The sequence below is a fragment of the Serinus canaria genome, chromosome 13 (assembly GCF_022539315.1).
Source record: "Serinus canaria isolate serCan28SL12 chromosome 13, serCan2020, whole genome shotgun sequence".
NCBI classification, from domain to species: Eukaryota; Metazoa; Chordata; class Aves; order Passeriformes; family Fringillidae; genus Serinus; species Serinus canaria.
The window spans coordinates 7,981,905-8,003,479 of NC_066327.1; the positions used below are offsets into that span (position 1 = coordinate 7,981,905).

General features: G+C 40.0%; 1 protein-coding gene across 10 annotated transcripts in view; it reads left to right on the forward strand.

Moving 5' to 3' along the window:
• RAPGEF6 (Rap guanine nucleotide exchange factor 6) overlaps window positions 1-21,575 on the forward strand; it is a 122,129-nt gene that overhangs the window by 87,706 nt on the left and 12,848 nt on the right. For 2 of the 10 annotated variants that reach the window (XM_030229202.2, XM_050979568.1), the window contains exons 16-27: window positions 237-480; window positions 1,074-1,231; window positions 2,375-2,389; window positions 5,019-5,259; window positions 6,244-6,627; window positions 8,794-9,005; window positions 9,863-9,986; window positions 12,337-12,360; window positions 15,033-15,253; window positions 17,271-17,462; window positions 18,736-18,870; window positions 20,205-20,318. In XM_030229202.2, coding sequence (XP_030085062.1) covers window positions 237-480; window positions 1,074-1,231; window positions 2,375-2,389; window positions 5,019-5,259; window positions 6,244-6,627; window positions 8,794-9,005; window positions 9,863-9,986; window positions 12,337-12,360; window positions 15,033-15,253; window positions 17,271-17,462; window positions 18,736-18,870; window positions 20,205-20,318 — 2,064 coding nt within the window. Of the gene's footprint in view, window positions 1-236; window positions 481-1,073; window positions 1,232-2,374; window positions 2,390-5,018; window positions 5,264-6,243; window positions 6,628-8,793; window positions 9,006-9,862; window positions 9,987-12,336; window positions 12,361-15,032; window positions 15,254-17,270; window positions 17,463-18,735; window positions 18,871-20,204; window positions 20,319-21,575 lie in introns of those variants that run through there. The other 8 variants (XM_030229206.2, XM_030229203.2, XM_030229204.2 and 5 more) reach the window with 8 other exon arrangements.

Sequence of the window (21,575 nt, forward strand, 5' to 3'; positions counted from 1 at the left end):
TTGAGAAAATACCAGTCTGTGTTGCAGTTACTCTTGAAAAGGCATGTGCACTCCATTATCTAAAAGATGCAAAGAAAGAAGCCAATAAATGTACAGTGTTTGTTGCCCTGAATTCAGTGTTTCCTTATTCTCTCTCTGGGATGTGAGAAGCAAAAGGTTTGAGGGGAAAAGAATATTTCATTGTTAAGTTCTGAGTGTGCAAATGTTACTCACAACAACTGTATCTTCTCTTACAGTGTTTAAGGAGCTGCTCTGCAGGATAGGACAGGAGAAGAATGGAATTCCACATATTCCAAAAATTGCAGAAAAGAAGAACAACCGTTACTCTATCCCAGATATGCCTGGAGATGTGGAGCAGATGTTTCCCCGTGAAAAAGGAAACAAGAAAATAAAAGCAAACACTGTATCTGGTGGAAGAAACAGAATCAGGAAAATTTTAGACAAGACCCGTTTCAGCATCTTGCCTCCAAAACTGTTTAGGTTTGTCAGACTCTTTGCCAAAAAGTGATGGTTCCTGATTCGGTTGTGGTACTTTAATCATAGAATAGTTGGAAAGGGATTGGGTTGAGAAGGAACTTAAATATCTTAAAGACTATCCCATTCCAGCCCCTCCCAGGGGAAAGGACACCTTCCACTAGACCAGGTTGTTCCAAGGCCCATCCAGCCTGGCCTTGAACACTTCCAGGGATGGGGCAACCACTGCTGCTCTGGGCAGCTGTGCCAGGGCCTTATCACCCTCGCAGGGAGGAATTTCTCCCTAACCTCTACCTAAAACCTACCCTCTTCAGCCTCAGGCCATTAAGAGATACCAGTTGCTTAGTATTTCTAGTCATTATGTCCATTTGCTTATGTTTTTTAAAAAATCATGGCACCTTCCCCATGAATGCAGAACAAGACCAAAATATCTTTTCTCTCCCCATGAACTCTTTCAAATCTTTATCCCCGTCTTGTTTTGAAAGCCTGTCTTCAGCTGTAGTTAAAACAGCTGAACACCATTATTTCTCTTGGTTTCATTCATGCCAAGGTGAAAAGGAGGAGTTGAATGCAGATAATGAAGCAGATCTGTTTTGCAGTGATGGCAGCGTGAGCCAGTCCCAGGACGACAGCATCGTGGGGACGCGGCAGTGCCGGCACAGCCTGGCCATCATGCCCATCCCTGGCACCCTTTCATCCAGCAGCCCTGACCTGCTGCAGCCCACAACCAGCATTCTGGATTTCTCTAACCCTTCAGGTAAATGGCAGCTTGAGGTTGATTTCAGGATGGTTAGCAAGGCAGCTGGGTCAGGGGGAATACTGCAGCTGTGATAGCATCACTGGTGCTGAGTGCAGTTGCCTGGCATTGTTAGGCATCCTGTGGGTCTGGCAGAGATGAAACTGAAATGTTCTGAATATCCACCCTGCCTGAGCCTCTCTTGCCTTTTCTTAGGTAATATGAGACTTACTTCTTTTTTTTTTTTTTTGAAAGAAAAATATTTTGCCACTTCTGAGAGTCTTTAATTTCCTTGGCTCTGGTAGATGGAGATTATCTTTGTTAGCCCCTTTGTCCTTTGCCATCTCTCCTCAGTGTTTTGATTTGTCCATTCTTCTATCTGCCAGTATATATTTCAGGCAGTACTGTGGATAGAATAGGACTGCCATGGTACCAGCACAGTGACTTTTATGTTTTACAAACATGATGTTTACTCAACAGTTTGTCTAAAATCCTAAAAAATGTTTTGAGATGTGTGGTCTGGGCTTTCATTGCTGTGGCTGTAGGAATCCAGTTTATGGAGTGGCTGCAGGAGGCATTTGTTGCAATAGGCAGCTGCCTGTAAACATGTCTAGTCAGAATATTTTTCCTCCTATTTGAAGTGTAAGTTCTGTACATAATGACGTATTCTGTGAAGTGTTTTGTGTCTGTGACTTATGTTTACATAAACTTGCAGATTTCCCCCTTAAAAGGGAGGTGCACAGATATATCCCATCAGGTGCATAAATACCCACAGCAAAAAAAGTTCCCTTTTTGCTGCAATTCCAGATCCTTGCTGCCTGCATGAGAGCTACATGTTTTTCTAAAAATCTCCATTTAATAGTATTTAAAGTTACTGCTTAATATGAAATGGTGGTAACTGGTTCATCTTGGTTAGAATCACAGATTGATTTAGGTTGGAAAGGACCTTTAATGGTCAAATATTCCAAGCCCTCTGCCGTGCGCAGGGACATCTTCAGCTGGCTCACTTAGCTTTATTTTAAGCTTGCTATAACAAATGTGCTGCCAGTTTGAATGTCAGAGAAAACCAAATTATTTCTGACAGTGTACACTTGATAAGTTTTGTAAGAATCTCAGTCTTGATTTTGTGTTGATACAATTTTTTTCTTTTTCTCCTGTCTGCAGCTGTTGGCTTTTACTGTAAGTATCCTCATGTAAAGCATCCTGCAGACCTTTTATTGCATGGCTTGCCTGTAAATTTAACACGATAAGACACTGCACTGACAGTTATTACTGTGGGGCATTGGATAGCCCTGTGCTCTGGGATTTTCCTTAAATCCATAGGTTCCTATACAGGCACAGTGCTGTGCTGAGGCTGAGACTTTTATTTTATTCCCATTTCTGCCCCCAGCTCACTGAATGACTTCTTGCAGGTTCCTCTGCTTCTCTGTGGCCTTGCTTTAAAGGGATGAAGTTGCTTATATCTCTTTCATAGAACTGAAGTTTCAGGGGATAAGAGATTTAGTTTGTTCTTCTGTTGTACTTCATAACTAAAATTCTGTGCATGCCAACTTGAAATGTGCTTTGTATTGTCAAAATGAGCTGAATAATGCATAAAAAATTTAATTTAATAATTTATGTTTGCCTGCTTAAAAGCAAAGACTGTGAAGACAGAAATGTGCCTGTAATTTTTCCCTTATCTGTCACAAGTTACATTGTTTTGGTTGCATGGGTTTGTGGTTTTTTTGTTTGTTTGTTGGTTTTTTGGTTTTTGGGTTTTTTTTACTTTTTTCTCCCCAATTAAATTTCAGTTTTACACCTTGAGTGTGTTCTTGTTTCTAGGTGTGTTGATACTGAAGTATAGATGTTTCCCTCTTCTGTTTCTTTATTATCACTTTTATGACAGGCACTTCTCTAATTATTCAATATGTCATTTCCACCCCTTTCACTTTGAAATAAAGTACAAAATACTTCTCCCTTATATTGTCCCTATTCACTTATATTTTGAACTTCTCATATTCAGCTACAGCCCAGCTTCTGATGAGAATGTTCTGATAATGTTTTAATCATAATCATGAAACTGTTAAAGGAATTACCTTTCAATTGGAATTTTTTTAGCCCATGTTTTCTTCTATCTTAAAATTTATTTACAACTGATGTTGAGCCTTTCTTTTTTCCAATGGGTGGGACCTTTGGTGCGGGATCATAGATTACCTGCTTACTTTTTACCTTGAAATTCCTTCTGCTTGTGCCCATAACACACACAAATCCTGATGCAAGAAAAAGTAACCCCAAGGGCACTGCCCCCAAAGATCTTGTTTGCCTCCTTAAGCAGTGGATTTCGATGGAGGAAAATGAATGTATAGTCAGTGGGGTGAGCAGCATCTGAAACTGTGCTCAGAGAGGTGCTGCTGGGAGTGCCTGCAGGACCTGGGTGCTCTGCCCAGCAGGATGATTCCTGGCTGGTTCCCCTTGGGCAGAGGGACACCTGATCATCACTGGGGCTCCAGGGCAGCTCAGGTCTCAATCCACAGATTTGGCACTCAAGGGCTGGACAAATAGCAGTGAGGGAAGAGGAGGGGAGGGCTGTTTGGGAGGCTGTTGCTTCAATGGCAGCCCTTCCTTCCTCACTGGGGATCTCTGATGCAGCAGTTATGGCACATCTGCCTCTGGTGTGGTTTTGGAGAGCTTCAGACTCTGAAGTCTTGGCTGAGAGCTCAGCAATATATTCCCACCTTCTCAAGTCTGCAGAAAAGTTGTGAAGTTTTAGTCTTCAGAGAAGGGAAAACTGGGCTTCCCTGTGCTTGAATTACTGTGCATTTTGACTCCTGACATTTTTTTAAAAATCAGTTTTATTTTGAAAATCAAACTTTCTGTAATAACTAATAGAGCAAATTATTTGCAACCATCAAGCTGTGAATTAAACACATTTCTGTAGATATTTATTTCCTGCTGTAGGCTGCCTGAGATAAAGCTGTTCTCTAATGCATTTATAATACATAAAATGTGCTATAAATAAGTACACCAGCCAAAGAATTAACTGCTGGCAGCAGCTTTGTTTCTTCAGGGGAGAGTGGGGGTAAAAGCTTGCGGCTAGTTCTGGGAGCAACCAAATCTCCTTTCCTCCTCATATCCTCCCACCCCAAGCCCACCCATCCATACTCTGTGGCTTCCCATCCCTGGGAAGAGTGCCCTGGCACGTGTGTGGACCTGGCTCTCACAGACACAAGAGAGCCAAAGCAGGAATGATGCTGCCAGAGTTTTTAAACACACTGTGAAGGATCAGTGCACAGTCTAGTTACAGACCTGAATGTCTTGTGCTTTGACTGGGGTCATGGGATGGTAGAAGAGCAGAGAGGAGAATAGTCTTCTTTTATCCTTAAAAAGATAAAGAAAAACCCAGAAAATTTTGAATGTTTTTTAAGTTTAGCATGTTTTTTTTTCCCCAGAAGCTGGTTGTTTGTGTTTCCTGATGATCAAATGGGACAGTAAATCATAGAGTCATAGAATGGTTTGGCTTGCAATAAGATCATCTAGTTCCACTCCAGACCTTCCACTAGACCAAGTGCTCCAAGCCCCATCCAGCTTGGTGTTGAACACCACCAGGGATGGAGAGTCTACAACCTCTTTGGACAACCTGTGCCAGGGCCTCACCCCCCTCACAGGGAACAATTTGTCCCTAATATCCAATTGAACGTGCCCTCCTTCAGCTCAAGCCAGTTCCCCCTTGTTCTATCACATGCCCTTGTAAAATATCTTTCCAAGTGACCTTGTGTCTTTTCAAGGGAAAAGTACTTCACACATTAAAGGTGTTACACTCTTTTTTTAGATATTCCAGATCAAGTGATCCGAGTTTTCAAAGCAGATCAGCAGAGCTGTTACATCATCATCAGCAAAGACACTACAGCAAAGGAGGTGGTGAGTCATGCTGTGCATGAGTTCAACCTGACAGGAGCCCCTGAGACCTATTCCCTGTGTGAGGTGTCCGTCAGTCCCGAGGGGGTCATCAAGCAGCGGCGCCTCCCGGACCAGTTCTCCAAGCTGGCTGACAGGATCCAGCTCAATGGACGGTGAATATTCCTTGTTCTGCTTGCCTTTTTTTGGCTTTCAGGATTGAAACTTTGCATCTCAGAAAAGACCTCCATGATAATTAAGCTCAACATCAGGGAAAGGTCTATTTTAATTAAAATAGATGGGTGTCTGTTGGATCACCTTCCTCTTCTGCACCCAAAAATCCCTCCCTAAATCTATAGCAAGCTTGCTTGATGGCAGCTAAATTGAGCAGATCAAGATAATGTATATAGTGGTTTACACTTAAAAAAAGGTTATATTTGTTTTGACACTTCTCACATGTACTTGAGGATTAAAGAACACAATTAATTTCTTTCTCAGTGTCATGCTGCAATGAACTGATACTAACCTGAGATAAATTCTTCCATTTTTAAGTAAACTATTCTGAATGTTTCTGAAATGTTAAGTGCTTTGGTTTTATCTGATGACCTAATCCATACCAGAAGAAAGTTTATTAAAGTAAAATATTCTGTAGTTGTCTTTGCTAGGCAACAGAGGGAGTTTATGAGTAATAAACTTTTATGTATCTGAAAGTGATTTACCTGGGAACATGGAATGAATTTTCCAGATATATTTTCATTTCCTAAATACTCTGTGCCTCATGCGAATATTAGTATGCCACAGTAAATTTATGGAAAAAAAACCACACTAAATTTGTGTAAGAAATGTAGAAATACATTAACAGGAGATTTCTCAGGGCTAGTGTGTTTTTGAAATGCTGTTTTCGCTGCTGAATTTGCAAATGGAAAAGGTGAGCACTACAGCATATTACAGAGTACAGTGTAAAAATATTAACAAAGAGCTTTTGAAATGTTTGTTTACTTAAGTAATGTTGCTATTTTACATTAACTGAAGTACAAGGTTATGTTGTCCCTTCTTGTCTCTGTAATGCTCACAGTGATTGGTACAGTTCAATGTCTTTGTGTTCACAAACCCTCTGAAGAGCACCTCTAATGTGTTGTTGTTCCTCAATCATTCTTCAGGTATTATCTGAAAAACAATATGGAAACAGAAACCTTGTGCTCAGATGAGGATGCTCAAGAGCTACTCCGAGAGAGCCAAATTTCCCTCCTGCAGCTGAGCACCATTGAGGTGGCCACTCAGCTGTCCATGCGGGACTTTGAATTGTTCCGCAACATCGAGCCCACGGAGTACATCGATGACCTTTACAAGCTGGACTCCAAAACAGGGAATGCTCACCTGAAACAGTTCGAGGATGTCATAAATCAAGAGACCTTCTGGGTTGCCATGGAAATTTTAGCAGAACCCAACCAACTCAAAAGAATGAAGATTATTAAGCATTTCATTAAAATTGCTCTCCACTGTCGAGAATGCAAGAACTTCAATTCCATGTTTGCGGTGATAAGGTAAAATACTTTCCATTTCTCAGATCTGATTGGTGCTGTCACAGGCAATTCTGGTAATCCAAATGAAAGGAAAGAAATGGAAATATCCTGAGCAGACTACAGCTGGGGCTGGGGGGCTTTTCCAAAGCCAGACTGGTCAGAGGTGGATTGTCACCGGAGCCTCTGCACTGTCACCTCAGCTCTTCAGTCCTGTTGTGGTGCTAGGTGTGACAGTCTCTTTTGCACTGGTACCTCACAGAGAAAGAGAAGATGGGCACAAAGCACCGTGTGATTGATGAACTGCAGAAACCTGCCTGAGCACTGTGTCATTTTCTGTGACTTTGGCACCCAATTTCCCTTCTTTTTGTCAGTCACTGTTACTTTTCCAGGGTGCACCCAGTCGTATATGTGATGATGAGATTACTTTATGTCTCCTTGCATTGTAAGGACTTCCTCAAATCAGTCGTGTTTTGGTTTCATTTTCCTTCTCATTCTTTCCTGTCATTTGCTTGCTTCTCTGTTTTATTTTTTCCCTCTTCAGTTGCACATTTAAGCTTTCTCATCTGATTTATACTGAATGCTGCTGCTTTAACAGCATGAGTTCATCATTTCCTGTATTTGCAATTATCTTACACCCAGCCTTTACTGTAGGAAAAAAAAGACACTGTGATTCATCAGACAAAGATCTGGATTTGTGCTTTATCCCAGCAGCATTATAGAAAACAGCATTTTAAAATATTTTCTTCCGTGTCTAACCACTTCATCAAATGTATTAGCTTGTGGTTAGTCATTAAAGAATTAATGAGTTTCTGTGAAGGGTACTGGACAGTCATTGAGACTGTGGCTGCTCATTATGTGGGAATACACACATGGATTCTGATTCTAATTTTTATATTCTAGGTAAGGAAATTACTCTTTCTGCTTCTCATTTAAGTCCAGTCAGGCCATGACTAAAGTGGTATTTTGTCTGGGAAAAAAAAAAGGCAAATAAGTTAGTTTTTTGTTTTGTTTCTAGAAGAGTATTTTTTGTTAGCATATGGCACAGGGGTTTTCTTTCTTGCCTTGTCCTGCACAGCAGTTTGGTGCCATATGTCTCATGAAATAGGAAGATAACCATCTTAATGTAGTGTGGAAAAGAGGAGCTGTGGGCTGGCATATGTTTGATTTTTTTCATGTCAGAGAAGGCTTTGTTTGGCATAGCATGGAGAGAAATTTGTCTGAAAAATAAACCAAGTACAAATAAGGTTTTGAAAAAAAAAAATCGGAGAATAGCAAATTCAATGATAGTGTGGCTCTGGATTTGCTAAGCAATCCTGCAGCACATCCCTTTCCAGTTCTGCAAAGGTAAGGACTTTGCAATTACTGCAGAATTCCTTGAGCATGGGTGGTGACAAATTATGATAGGGAGAGTGGATTTAATTTATTAAATGTTTTTATTTACTGGGGTGTTTTTGCATCCAAATAATTCTGGATATATGTTTACTTTGTGGGACTAAGGGTACAGTGACAAGTTTTAGCATATCTGCTGCTTCCAATTCTCAGTCAGTTGCTCATTTACAAATGCTCTTGTTTGAAGCTCTGAAGTCAGAGAATCACAGAATGGTTTAGGTTGGAAGAGACTTTAAAGATAATCTCATTCCAGCCCACTGCTATGGGCTGGGAAACCTTCCTCTACACCAGGTTGCTCCAAGCCCCATCCAGCCTGTCCTTGAGCACTTTAGGGATGGAGCATCTACAGCCTCTCTGGGCAGCTTGTACTGGGCTCTCACCACCTTCAGAAGGAAGAATTTCTTTCTAAAGTCTTGCCACTTCTGCTTGGGATGAGCTCTGCACTGTTCTCATTTTTCTGTGTAGTCACTGGTTCACCTCATGCATTTTTTACCATTTTTGTTCTTACTGTGGCATACATTTTTACAGGATTCTTAAATAGATGTCAATCCTGTATTACAGAGATACTATTTTGGCAGTAATTTGAAATTTGTACCTTGAGCAGTCATGGTTCTTACCACTCCTGTTTAAACAGCAGAGGGTTATTGTGATGAACTTGTAGCCTGCTATTCACCCAGCTCCACAATTAACCTTGGGAAAGCGATTTTTAATCCTTAAAACAACCCCCCAACCCTTCACTTCCTTCTGAAAGGTAACAATTCCACTCACAGCTAATAATGAAACATTTCTGCCTTGCAGTGGGTTAAATCTTGCACCAGTAGCTCGTCTCAGAGGCACTTGGGAAAAGTTACCCAGCAAGTATGAAAAGCACCTCAGAGACCTTCAAGATCTTTTTGATCCATCTCGAAATATGGCAAAATATCGCAACATCCTCAGCAGCCAGAGCATGCAGCCTCCAATTATCCCACTTTTCCCTGTTGTCAAGAAAGATATCACATTTCTGCATGAAGGTAATGTCAAACAGGGAGAAAATAAATGAAGCATTGAATGTACTTCAGCCCTTTCTTCAGTGCTCTGCGTGTCCACATGTGTCTAACGAAGCTGCCACCAGTAGGATGCTTTTGAGGGATCCTTTGTAGGAGTAAAATAAAATAGAAGTGGGAATGCCTACTGGAAGAGACTGGTCCTAGACAAAAAATAAAAATAAAATGCATATTTTAATCTTTTGAAAGCAATGCTGTAATCCTCCTCAGCTCTCCTGAGGTTTAGGGTGGAAGCATAGGTGAGTGTGCTGTCTGGTAGCTACACTACTTCAAATATTTTCTCTTAGAAAAAACTTGTTGCTGTAATGTTTCCAGGCTTTCATTCCATGTTGTGGCATGCACACAGTGCTACACCTCCTACTCTTGCTTTCAACATTTTCAAGGGATTTTGTTTAAATATTTCCATCTTATTCCCTTTATACAAAATCCTGTTTACAACTGGTTGAGGTGAACCATTTCCACATATGCTTAATTCTTGGATGTGATGGTTCAGAACTACTTTAACTTCTTTCCTAATGTGAATGTTGTAAATGTCAATTCTGTATTTATATTTTAAAATTATGCAAGTGAATTTGGGCATAGTACACTTATTCCTTTTTCCTCCTACTAATACTTGTTACTTTTGAAATCAGTTAACAAAAGAATATAGGGTAGTCCAAGTGGGTTTGATTCCATCAGTGTTTTGAGAGAACATCCTGTTTTCTTGCTACTTTGATTAAAAAAATTGGAGAAGGGTAACAAGGGAGGAACTAGAAGCACAGTGGTTGTTGAGAAATATTTTTGCTCCTTTTTTTTTCCCTTATGTGTGTGTTTCATTGATGCAGGCAATGATTCTAAAGTGGATGGCCTGGTGAATTTTGAGAAGCTCCGGATGATTGCCAAGGAAATCCGCCAAGTTGTGCGAATGACCTCTGCAAACATGGATCCAGCTGTGATGTTCAGACAAAGGTGTGCAATGGGAGGGGCAGCAGCACTGTGGGGGGATCTGGTTCTCTGTGTGCATCAGCACGTTGGTATTTCATTGTGTACCTCGTCATTGACATCTACCATCAAACCACTGCCTTTATCAAATTATGGCAAAACAGTTGATGCTTCCCAGACCTGCTTTGAATGACTAACAAACCAATTTATTGCCTTTAAAAAAGCACAGAAAAATAAGTTCTAATTTTAATGATACATATTTCTGCCAAATAAAATTTTAGTGTCAGTAGAGTTTTGAGAGAGGTATAATATTACAGGGTACAATATTTAGATATGAGAGAGAGATAAAAAACACCTAAATCACTGATGTATAGATCTGAAATGCTGTTTCAAAACAAAACCCCAGTGATAACATATTAAATTCAAACTAAATATTTTTCATTTGTTCTAAGCACAGCTTGTTCCACCTACATAATGTTTGATATGTTCAGGCTTCAGCAGGTGGAGGGTGTTTTCTTGGCTTATTTTTCTTTTTTTTTTTCTTTTTATCTTGATGCTGAATATCACCAGGCTTGGTGATATTCAAAGTGCAGAATAAAAGCAACATAACTCCTAATCTGCTGCTGATTAGCTCCAGATTTTATTTAGTTGAAATGAATTATTTCCTGCATCTGTTTTCTCCCCACTGGCTGAACTGAAAGCATCAGTGGCTCTGTTGTGTCAGGTCCTGACCCTGCAGGTGTCTATGGGATGGGTGGTGGCCTCACTCCTTGCACTGTCTGCCCCAAACTGATGGGCCAGACAAGACCCCTCAAGGAGTTGGGCCATGGCTGAGTAGCCACATGGCTCTGACTTCAGAAAATGGCAAAATTCTCTCCTGAGCTGCCCACAGCTGTGTGCACCCCAGCAGAGGAGCTCTCTGAGCACCCTGCAGGGAGCAGTGCAAGTAGGAGACACAAGTAGGGACAGGTTTTGGGTGAAGTGTGCTTCATCCACCCAAAATTCCAGTCTCCTGTGCAGTTGTGATTCTCTCTGATGTGTGAATTCAGTTACATCTGTGCAGTGGAAGGAAACAGGGCATGCAAGGGTAGGGAGCCTTTATAGGGCCATTGAGATTTGCTCCCTGTGATATTCCAGTGGTCAGGATTCACAGAGGGTCATCAGTTCTGTCTGGTTTTTGTTTGCAATATCAGGAAAGATATTTTTCTTTTTTTCAAGTACAGGCATTTAAAGGCAGCCTGGACTGGGCTCTGAGCAGCCTGGTCTAGTGGAAGGTGTATAGGGGGAGGTAAGGGGATGAACTTTGGGGGTCCCTCCTAACCCAAAGTGTTCTGGGATTCTGTGACTCTAAAAATAGCCCAGTCTGAGCCAAAAATAACAGATCCTTGTTAATGTTACTTTGTTTCCCGGTGGAGATTCACTTTTATACAGTTGGATAGAAATTAGCAAGATTTCATTTTTAATGTAAAATTATAAAGTCAGTTACTGAGAAGTTGTGATTGCTTTTCAGAGACTTTGGCATTCACAGCTGAAATTAGTCTATAAATAAATTTCCCTGATGGCCCATGCGCTTCCTAAGACCTCATGAAGTCTAATCATTAAATAAATTTAATAGCAAATAGTTACCTTTAGTATATTTTTCAGAATTACAGAGCACATTTTAATGACTGTAATTAAATCACACACACTGCCATAAACTGCTCTGGCATCCAATATTGGAGATAGTGCCAAAGATAAAAAGAAAATAATTCCATGTTTTCATGTAATTTATATTAATTTTCATTGTCTCTCATGTTTGATCTCTCAGTTTGTGTTATGAAGCATCAAATAAATGCTTTTGAAGATGAAAAATCAACAAGAAAAGTCTGTATTAGTGGTAACATGAGACTTGCTCACAAGTTCATTACCAATTACTGAGAGCATCTAGGCTTTCAAGGTGTCTTTGGCAACTGGCTTGTTTTCCAGCCAGCAGTCAAGAGAAAACAATATCATAAACTTGAATATTGATAGTGATGATTTCTCATACACTTTCAACAGGCAAAGAATAAATTAATTTAATCCCATTTTCTGCAATATGAATGAGTTGCACTCCATCAAATTTGAATTTGACTTACAGAAAATAAATTAATGCAAGTTTAAATTTTTGAATTCATAAGTTAAACAAAAAACTGATAGATATCAAAGTATTTGTCAAGTCTTGCCCCTGCATTTCATGAAAACATTGTGTTATTGTTTGAGAAGAATTTGGCTGTATAGAGATTTTTCTTTTCTGTTCTTTCCTGTCTACATCTTTCTTCCTGACTCTCAACTGTTTTATTTTTTTCCTGTGCTTTTCTGTTCAAATACATGCTTCAATGTATATGGCTCTTGCTTACAGGAAGAAGAGGTGGAGAAGTTTGGGGTAAGTGTAGAGCTGAATGCAACTAAGATAAATAAAGATTATGCAACTCTTAACATACTGCATCCTCCTCCTAGTGCATGCATCTGAAATACAGCATGCATTTTATTAACCCTGCAATACATGTTTTTTTGAAAACAGGAGTAAGGGGTTACAGCCAACATTTTTCTGCAGCTATAAGAATTCTGAGTTGCTTTTGTGTAGTAGATAAGTTGTTTGAGTTTTGGCTTTGTGCATTAAAAAAACCCTTGCTGTGCAGTTATATTGGAAAGCAAACTATTGTGGGAAGTAAATGAAAGAAGTGACTTGCCTTTTAACATGTTACTGGAAAGTTGAAGCCATTCTGCATTTTCAACTATAAAGACACTTTGAATTGTGGTAATGATGTACTAATTTCCTCCCTGAGGTTTGTCTTCAGACAACCTTCAAAGTATTTATTTTTAGCATATGTTCAAAATCTATCTCACATTTCCTGCACCAAAATTCTCATTGATCCTCCTGGGAGTGTTGGTTGTGTGAGGTCTGGCTCATGGAATGACTAAAGATGAGAGTTCTGATGTTGGCCAGGGAAATTCCTGCCTGGCCCAGGGCAGTGATTTTAGTGATTTATTTAAGACTGACATTGTAGCCATATTTTGTGTTGTGTGTTACCTGTGTGCCTTTGCATAGCAATGATGGGGACAGTGCCAGGAGCTGGGCTGCTCATACTGGGCTTAGCAGCTTTGGAGACTGCTCCCTGATGCTGGTGTGGATGCCCTTGGCTGGCAGCATTTGGTGTTCAATAATCATCTGCTCACAAGGCAGCTCATGGGGAGAAATAGCCAGGACCCATGGAGCCACTGTAATTTCTAACCCTTGGAATTACTGTGAACACAAGGGAACAAGGAAAAATAATTGTTAAAAGAAATGGAATTAAATTGCCTTAAAAAGTCAAATCCGAACTTTGAAAAAAAAAAAATCAGTGTGTACATAAACAACAAAATGTTTCTATAATTTAAAATAACCATAATTTCCTGATCATTGTAGAATAGCTTTGTCCTTATCCATCAAGAGACAGGAGTGTCCCCTTGCTTTGAATAGCTGTGAACACTCTGTCATGCCTTTTGCTGCTCCTTGTCTCCAGTAACATTACTTTTTTATTCAATTAAGCTATAAATTGCTGAGAGCTTTAAAGCTTCTGTTTCCTCTCAGAATGATTTATTTAACATGTCTGAAAATATTGCAGTCAGCTGTTTTCCAACATTTATTTTCTAAGCTCAGTTTACTTGATTCCTTGGATTTTCTCTAACAACGTTTCATTCCAACTCCTTTGGCCATTATGGCTCTTCTGTGCCTGATGTTGTTTTTTCTGCCACTTGTGATACTGTAAACACACAAGATCTTGATAAATGTCTTCATGTACCTTTAAAAATTTTCATCTGAATATTTAAAATCCCCCACACAAACCCAGCTTTGAACAACTTTGACATTTTCCATTAGAATTTACATGTGACTTATACTGTGATCTCTATTTATTTGAAAATGCATCAGAACTGGTGTGGCTGTAGGACTTTTGGCAGTTGAAACAGAAGTGACTGTGTTTAAACTATACCCAGATCAGTTGTTTGGTCACTCTTCCAGTGTGAATAGGAGGGACTGTCAGGGAGAGTAACTCATGTTCTTTATCAGTTACAGTATTATTTATTTTTGCTTCACTAACTGATAGATTTGAGAGCTCAAAATTAGGAGTATTGAGGAGCATCCTCCTTCATAGATGCAAGCCTGTACAAGTCTGGGTGTGTGTTTATCATCACTGCCTTCCTCACCTTTCTAGGGATTCATTTCTTAATGAGCTGCTCTTCTGTGAATGTTTTTAGTTAATTGAAGAAAGAAGTTAAGTGTGTAATCAAATGCACTTTGTACATTTATCATAACTTGCCCCTTGTTTAACCATTATGAGAAGCTCAGTTTTCTAAGAGGATTGCAGTGGTCACTCACCTCTGTGCTCATCTAAGTGTTGGAAGTTTCTGTGTAAGCCTGGTGCACACAGTGGGTACCCAGTTCCTTAAACCAGCAAAGTTATCAAGTTTGTCACCTTTTAGAATCTCCAGTTGAATTCATACAGCTGTTAAGGTTGGAAAAGACCTCTGAGAACATGAAATCCAACCATCAACCCAACACCACCACCATGTTGACCACTATACCATGTCCTCAAGTGCCTTAAACATATGTTTTTTGAACACTTCCAGGGATGCTGACCCCACCACTGCCCTGGGCAGGCTGTTCCAGGTTTTGATAACCCTTTCCATGAAGAGGTTTTTCCTAATGACCAGTTTAAACTCTCCTGGCACAACTTGAGACCATTTCTTCTCATCAGCTGCGGGTCCTGCAGCACAAGCCTGGGGTTCATTAGTGGAGCTGAATGAGTTCCCCACACAACACTGTCCCTTGTTCTTCCCAGCTCCACATTTCCATAGGCAGTCCTGTTCTAGGCTCAAATCCCTGCTCTCAGTGTACCCAGATCTGTTAAGACAAGTGTTGTTTTAATGCTGTTCATCTTTCTTAACTCATTTGCATCAGCATGCACTAGCCCTAACTGAAGATTATTGGTATTAATCTGCTTTGGCCTATGCTGCTGTAGGTCTTTGTTGCTGTTGAGAACTGAACCTTGAGTGCTTTGATCTTTTCTCTCGTAGGTCTCTGAGCCAGGGCAGCATGAACTCGAACATGCTGGACGTGCAGGGAGGGGCTCACAAGAAGCGCGCCCGCCGCAGCTCGCTCCTGAACGCCAAGAAGCTCTATGAGGATGCCCAGATGGCCAGGAAGGTGAAGCAGTACCTGTCCAACCTCAGCGTGGAGACAGATGAAGAAAAGATCCAGATAATGTCACTTCAGTGTGAGCCTGCATACAGCACTTGTGAGTACAGTGAGCTAGAACGGCAGCGTGATCGATAGCATTTATAAAAAAGGTTGTTCTTCTCTAAAAATACTCTTAAACTTTTCTTCCAAGGAGAGAATACTGTAGGAAGGGTTGTTTTGTCAGTTCATGTACTCAGAGCTTCAGCAAGACAGCATGTGTGTTCGTGTTTTGGTTGAGCTCAGAAAACTTCTGTGATGTTTTTTATTTTGACCTTTAGTTCCTAAAGCTGTGTGTCTTTCCATCAGTCTGGCAGGAAATCCAATAGCACATCAACCCTGCTGTCCTTGCACAGAACTAGGAAGGATAAAAGTAGTCTTTACCATGTGAACAGCAAGAAATGAAAAGAGACAAAATCAATATAGAAACTGCAATGGATTACACCTTAGAATAAATGAAGATTGTTGAGAAGGAGAAGTTAGGTCAATATTGACTGATGAGTTTGACATGGTGTGACAGTCACAAATTAAGCACTACAGCAGGATAGCTCTCATAATTTGAGCTCTTGTCAAACAAACTGTTGTCTGACCTGCTGTCTTACACAGTTCAGTAAATTCTTATTTAGAAATGAGAAGTTATGATTGTGTGTTATTTATGTATTCTAGCAGTTTTCACTTTCTTGAAAGACAGATTTGTTTCAAAATAGATGAGGAACAACCATGCTAAACAAAATTATGCTTCCTGCTTGCCTTTGTCCAAATATAGCATTTTAAGGCTTTTTTTGGCTTCAAATACTGTTTTATCTCTGATGAAATAAGTTCAAAGCATGACTAGGAGATGGCATCTTGAAGATAAAATTTTAAGTCCTTGCCTTACCCAGTATTAAGAATGCAAATCTTTGTTATTCCTTAAGATGCTGTCTTATGCAAATTTTCTTCTAGCATTTACTTCTAAGTAGCACTGAAGCAGGAAACTTGGAAATGGCCACATTTAACTCCCTTTTAAAAAACGTTAAATCCTTCATGTTTGAACTCTTTCTAGATGATCTGTGTGCAATTATGGGTACCAGGTCCAAGAGAACATACATGTTATTAGATTGTTTATTATTTGTTTAAAAATAAAATTAAAATCTTGTATGCAGTGTGCTAGCCACAGATATTTGAAAGTAAAAATAGGGAATATATACCAACTGTTCTACTTCATATAGTTAGGCAAATCAAGTCCATATTTTCTTAAACGTCAGAAAGGAAAATGAAGTTTAAGTGGATATACAAATAAATATGTAGTAGATTGGCAGATTACTGAAAGTAACATTTTAAAAAACTGGGGAAGAAGCCCTAAGCCCCAAAACCCACAGGTAGTAGATCCAGTTGAGATTATCCTCATTACAGGGCTGGGAGAAAGAGTAGAGCAGTGATGTGTGGCATGAGGGAGCTGCCAGCCCCTCGTGGGTTTAAATCTGGTGCAGTGAGAGCCCTGACCTGTCCAGGGATGTCTCTCCCTCCTTGGTTGGATTACCCACACTCAGGGGTTCAGCTCCCCTGTTTCTTACCTCAATAAAAAGCTTCTGCCCTTGCTTGTGGTGGGAATGAGCAGCAGTGACACTGCAATCCAGAGTTTTCCAAGAGAATTTAAGGAGAAATCAGATGAGGAGCAGTCTGTGAATTGCTCTGTGATGAAAGCAGAAGCTGAAGCAGTGCCCTGTGCTGTAAATCACTTGTGCCACCTAGTGAAACATTTGATGCCAGTTGCAAAACCACCTCATTTTGAAAGAGGTGCTGTTATGCAATTGCACCTTGCATGCAAACATTTTAAATACAGGCTTGTGGTAGAAATAAACAACATCTTTTGATCTTTTGATAAAGTACCTAGATGGCACTTTCAAGAATTTAGGGCTATTTTTTAAAGCTCTTTCACACATCATCTTCAGTGTGATGGGATCTTCGTGTTTGGGCTAGAAATGGTTTAGAATACAATTTATCTTCTTTATACAGTGGGTCCTTTGTCTGGATGGTTGTACTGCAATAATCCTGCAATTGAAAGTGCTAGATATTTATGTGCAGTTTTTCCCTAACAGTGACAAAAAATTTGAGTGAGAGAAGAGGAGGGAAATCCTCTGAAATGTCTCCGGTGCCCATGAGATCCATTGGCCAAAGCACAAAAACCCATCAGCATCAACAAAACCGAATGAGTCAAGTTCTTCAGGTGCCAACTGTGAATTTGTACCCCAGCAGGAAAAAGGGACTGACAAAGGATCATGTCACATTCAGTGAGTATCTTCAGTTCACCTGCCTGGGGAGGTTTGAAGGTGTAAAAGCAGGAGGGAGGAGCTCTCTTGTAGCTGAGTGGTTTATGTGAGATACTGTTGTAAACTTCATCAAATTAATTCATTTTAAAACAGCTGATACATATTGCTGTGCTTTAAGAGAGCATGCTTAGTCATTGGCACAGTCTTTTATAACTTTAAAACAGTTAATGGTGAGGTGCTGTCTCCAAATAGGCTCTTGCTTTATGAGGTCTAATATATTTGGATGAAATCATTGAAACAAATCACAGACATGTAATATTTGAGCTTCTGGGACACCATTTTAACATGCTCAGATGGAGCAACATATATTACAAGTTGCTCCTAGTGAACATATTTTTTTGGTCTCTAAATTTTCTAGTTGCAAAGCAGTATTTTCTTTGTTAAAAAGCTTTTGACCTATTTACATAACTTTTATCATTTGAAAGCTGCAGTTGTGGGTTATTAAATGAAGTTAGCTGCAGTCAATAACTGATATCAAATTATTTTATAATGAGCATCAACATAATTTAAAATAGCTTCAGAAAACAATATATTACGGCATATAAAATACTGTTTCCAGTTAGTACTTACTTCAATTCTCCTCTGAAAAGCTTGGTGCAGTTTGGTAAGTTCAAGAAACTTTTCTCAGAGGTTTTTCTTCATTTGTGTGTGGTGGTCCATGATGATCTAGCAGTTATTCAGAACTTGAAATAACTCCTCAGCACTGAGTGCTCTGCAGGATGGTCTAATAGTGAGTAAGAAACACCAAACCATGTGTGGGACGCTGGTTTTGCTAAACTGGCCAAGCTGTGGATAGTTAGTGGCCATGAGTGTTGATTTGAGAACTCCTGCTTGTGAGGATCTTGAACTGACCTGGTAGCTCTGATACCCATAGTTTTTAACATAGTCCCAACAATGCCATGGGCAAGGATTTCTCCAAGGTTTATACTGCACACAGATTTTTTTTACATAGTCCATTGCCAAAGCCAAATGAATGTATCCATTGCAGTGGTTCCTGTTGGGATATGGATGTTTCAACACAGTTTAGATGAGCAGCCAGCAGTAGCAGTGGCCACAGCTGATCTGATCTAAATTTAAATGGAGACTGCCTCCACATGCAGAATTCTCTGAGCATCTGCTCCTCTCCTTGCTGAATATTCTGATTGTTCAGCGTGGTGCTTATTTGTAGTTTAAACAGAAATCAGTAATCCAAAAGAAGAAGAATATGCAGTGACTGATCCCATTGTTTTCATAGGTACAGGCTCTCCACAGAAGTCATTAAGCTTGTCTGAGGAAGTAAGTAGTAAGAAACAAACAGATGACACTATGTCCATGGCATCTTCTTTGCACTCCAGCCCACCTGCTTCTCCTCAGGGCTCCCCACGCAAAGGTAAGAGTGTGTCAGCATCAGTCCCAGGAACTGGAGTCTAAACCAGGGTGGGCAGTGGCAGGAATATTTGTTGGTAATGACATGTAAGAGAAATAGTAATTTAGAATATTCATGTCAAGAGTAGAATCACATCTTTCTATGAACAGATATGATTTTCCAATGTATTTGTATATTTTGGATGTTTAAGTCACTTAGTATTTAAAAAAAGGGGAAATACTTAAAATACTGCCTAAGAGCTTTTGGCAGAGTTCCCAACAGAACTGAAGTGCTGACACCTGCCATCATGCCAGTTCAGATTTTTGGCCACTTAAATAAATGGGATTTGCAAATCTGGGGATTTCTTGAAGATGACAGTGTTGGACAGAACTGAAGCTATTGAGACAACTTCTGGTCTTGCCCAAGGTGGTTGGAATACCAGGTGATTAGATAGAGCTGGAGGTGGAATGGTGTCCTAGTTCTCCAGGACAGGTGGTTTAGTTGCTGCAGAAGTAGTGCATCCATCTAAATCCTCGAGTCGCTGTTCATATTTTTTGTTCTTGTGCACAGGGCTTTGTATACATCCCTGTCTCTCATGATGCCCTGAGAATCCCTTTATTTTTGATGTCTTCATCTTAAAAGACCTGCATCACTTCATCATTAGTCAACCTTGGATGGGAATTGATTTGAAATCTCTTAGCAGCACTCAGTAGCCAGCGCGGGTGGTTGGTGTTGGATGGTGTAAGGCCTCTCTCCCTCCCTTCTGCTGCTTTGACTCACTGGCAGCCCAGAGCCACCGCCCTGGCATGGCATGGCACAGTGACCTGCTGCATCTTCTCACCCCTCTCAGTGGGAGATCAGCCTGGTCTGTCCACTTCTGCCTTCACCAGATCCTGTTTCCTTTAGGAGAATGCCACTTATTTTCCTTAAACACAGCATATTATAAAAAGCTTAAATACTTGGGTTGCCAAATCTTGCTCCACTGAGCATTGCTTATAAGTGTGCTATTTTTGTTAAGTTTTACCTGGTTCTTTGAAAATAATGTTTTGTTTCTTGGGAATTGTTTCATTAATTCAGCTTGCTTTCAGCACTGATCTCATTTGATTGAGGTGATCTGTACTTTGTTGTATGTATTGTGCTAACAGCTCATTGATCTAAAATTAGGTGCTTCACAGACAGCTGAAAGACATAATTTTAGGCATGAACACATTCCACTTGATCTTAGATTTCATTTTCTTTTGAGCTATACCCAAGTGATATACAAATAGGATAGAAGAAAAAAGGATTTTCAATTAGGATGTTATTTTTGTTGTTATCTCATCATCTATCAACATCTGTCTGTGTCTACTTCATTGTAGTTGGCAACATCCAAAGGTCGGATAACTGCAGTCAGATGAATCTCTCTGGCTCTTCCTCATCACTGGCCAGTGAAACCAGCAACAAGAACAGTGGACAGCGCAGCTATGGAATAGGTGGGGCTTATTTACAAAAGCAAATTCAGAAGATTTGCCAAGCTGGAGAGAGTTCTGAGAGAAGTGCAAAGGTGGACAGAGAGAAAGAGAGTAGAAAGGCAGAAGCTGAGCATGAACCCACAAAAATAAAGGGATCCCTGTTTAGAAGACTTAGGGAAAGAAGCTTCTCCAGGGAAAGAACAGCTGTTGCTGCAAAAAGGGAAGCAGAGCCCATTGAAGCCTTAGAAAGTGGAAACCAAAAGGACAAGGACTTTGATACTCTGAGTACAGCAAGTATCTGTACCAACAGCAGTGTGTACATATCCTACTGCCTATGCACAAGGCCTAGAAGAAGGAGGAAGACTTCATGATGTATTTTTAGAAGGAAGACTGATGTCCATGTTGTGTCCAATATCCTGAGTTTATCCGAGTTATTTCAGCATTATCCATTTACATGTTTAATGTGCTTCCCTTCCAGATGTTTGTGTCAGTTCTTTATAGCTAATCACCCTTACAGTGCAGTGAAGACAATAATGTGAAGTTTAGAGAATCAAGGAACAGGTACAGTGTCAGTTCAGTTACTTAGTGTGTTAGAAATGCCAGTGAAACAGTAAGTTCTGCAACATTTGTTAATTAAACAGTCCCTGATACAGTGTCAGTGGAGTGCTCACTGCCAGTATTGGTGTGTATTCCATTGCTCACATCTCTTGCTGTCCTTTTCAGCCCAGCAAAGACTTCTATTTAGTCTGTTATATGCATATGCTATTATTTTATGGCTCAGCTTTCAGATAGTGTTAATTTCTTTAATGAAGAGGAGCCCCTTTGTTCTCCAGATAGTTGGAACACTGTGAGGACATTTCTTACTGCGGTGTAGTTGTGTCAATTTAAAGAGTCCCAAAAAAAATGTAAAGAATATGAAATATTAGTGTTTGCCAAATGAAAGGAAACTGAAATTTAATCTTAAAAAGGCTGCTCTTAAGTACATTTTAAGGTTCAGTTCTATAACCTGATAATATTGATATTTACTGCTCATATTTGCTCTTAAAATCTTACAGCAATTATCAAAGTTAAGCTGTGAAATCTCAGATTATGAACATTATGCTTAGTGGCTGTATGCCAGTCTCTCCACATGCCATACTGTATCATCTCTGCATTGTTTATGCATTTAAGGGCATCCATTTTCTGTGTTAGGTTGTGTGTATCACTGGCTTTTACACTGCCTTGTCATTTCACTTCTTCACCTAATCAGTGTAAGTCTGTGTCAGTCCCACTAAAAGG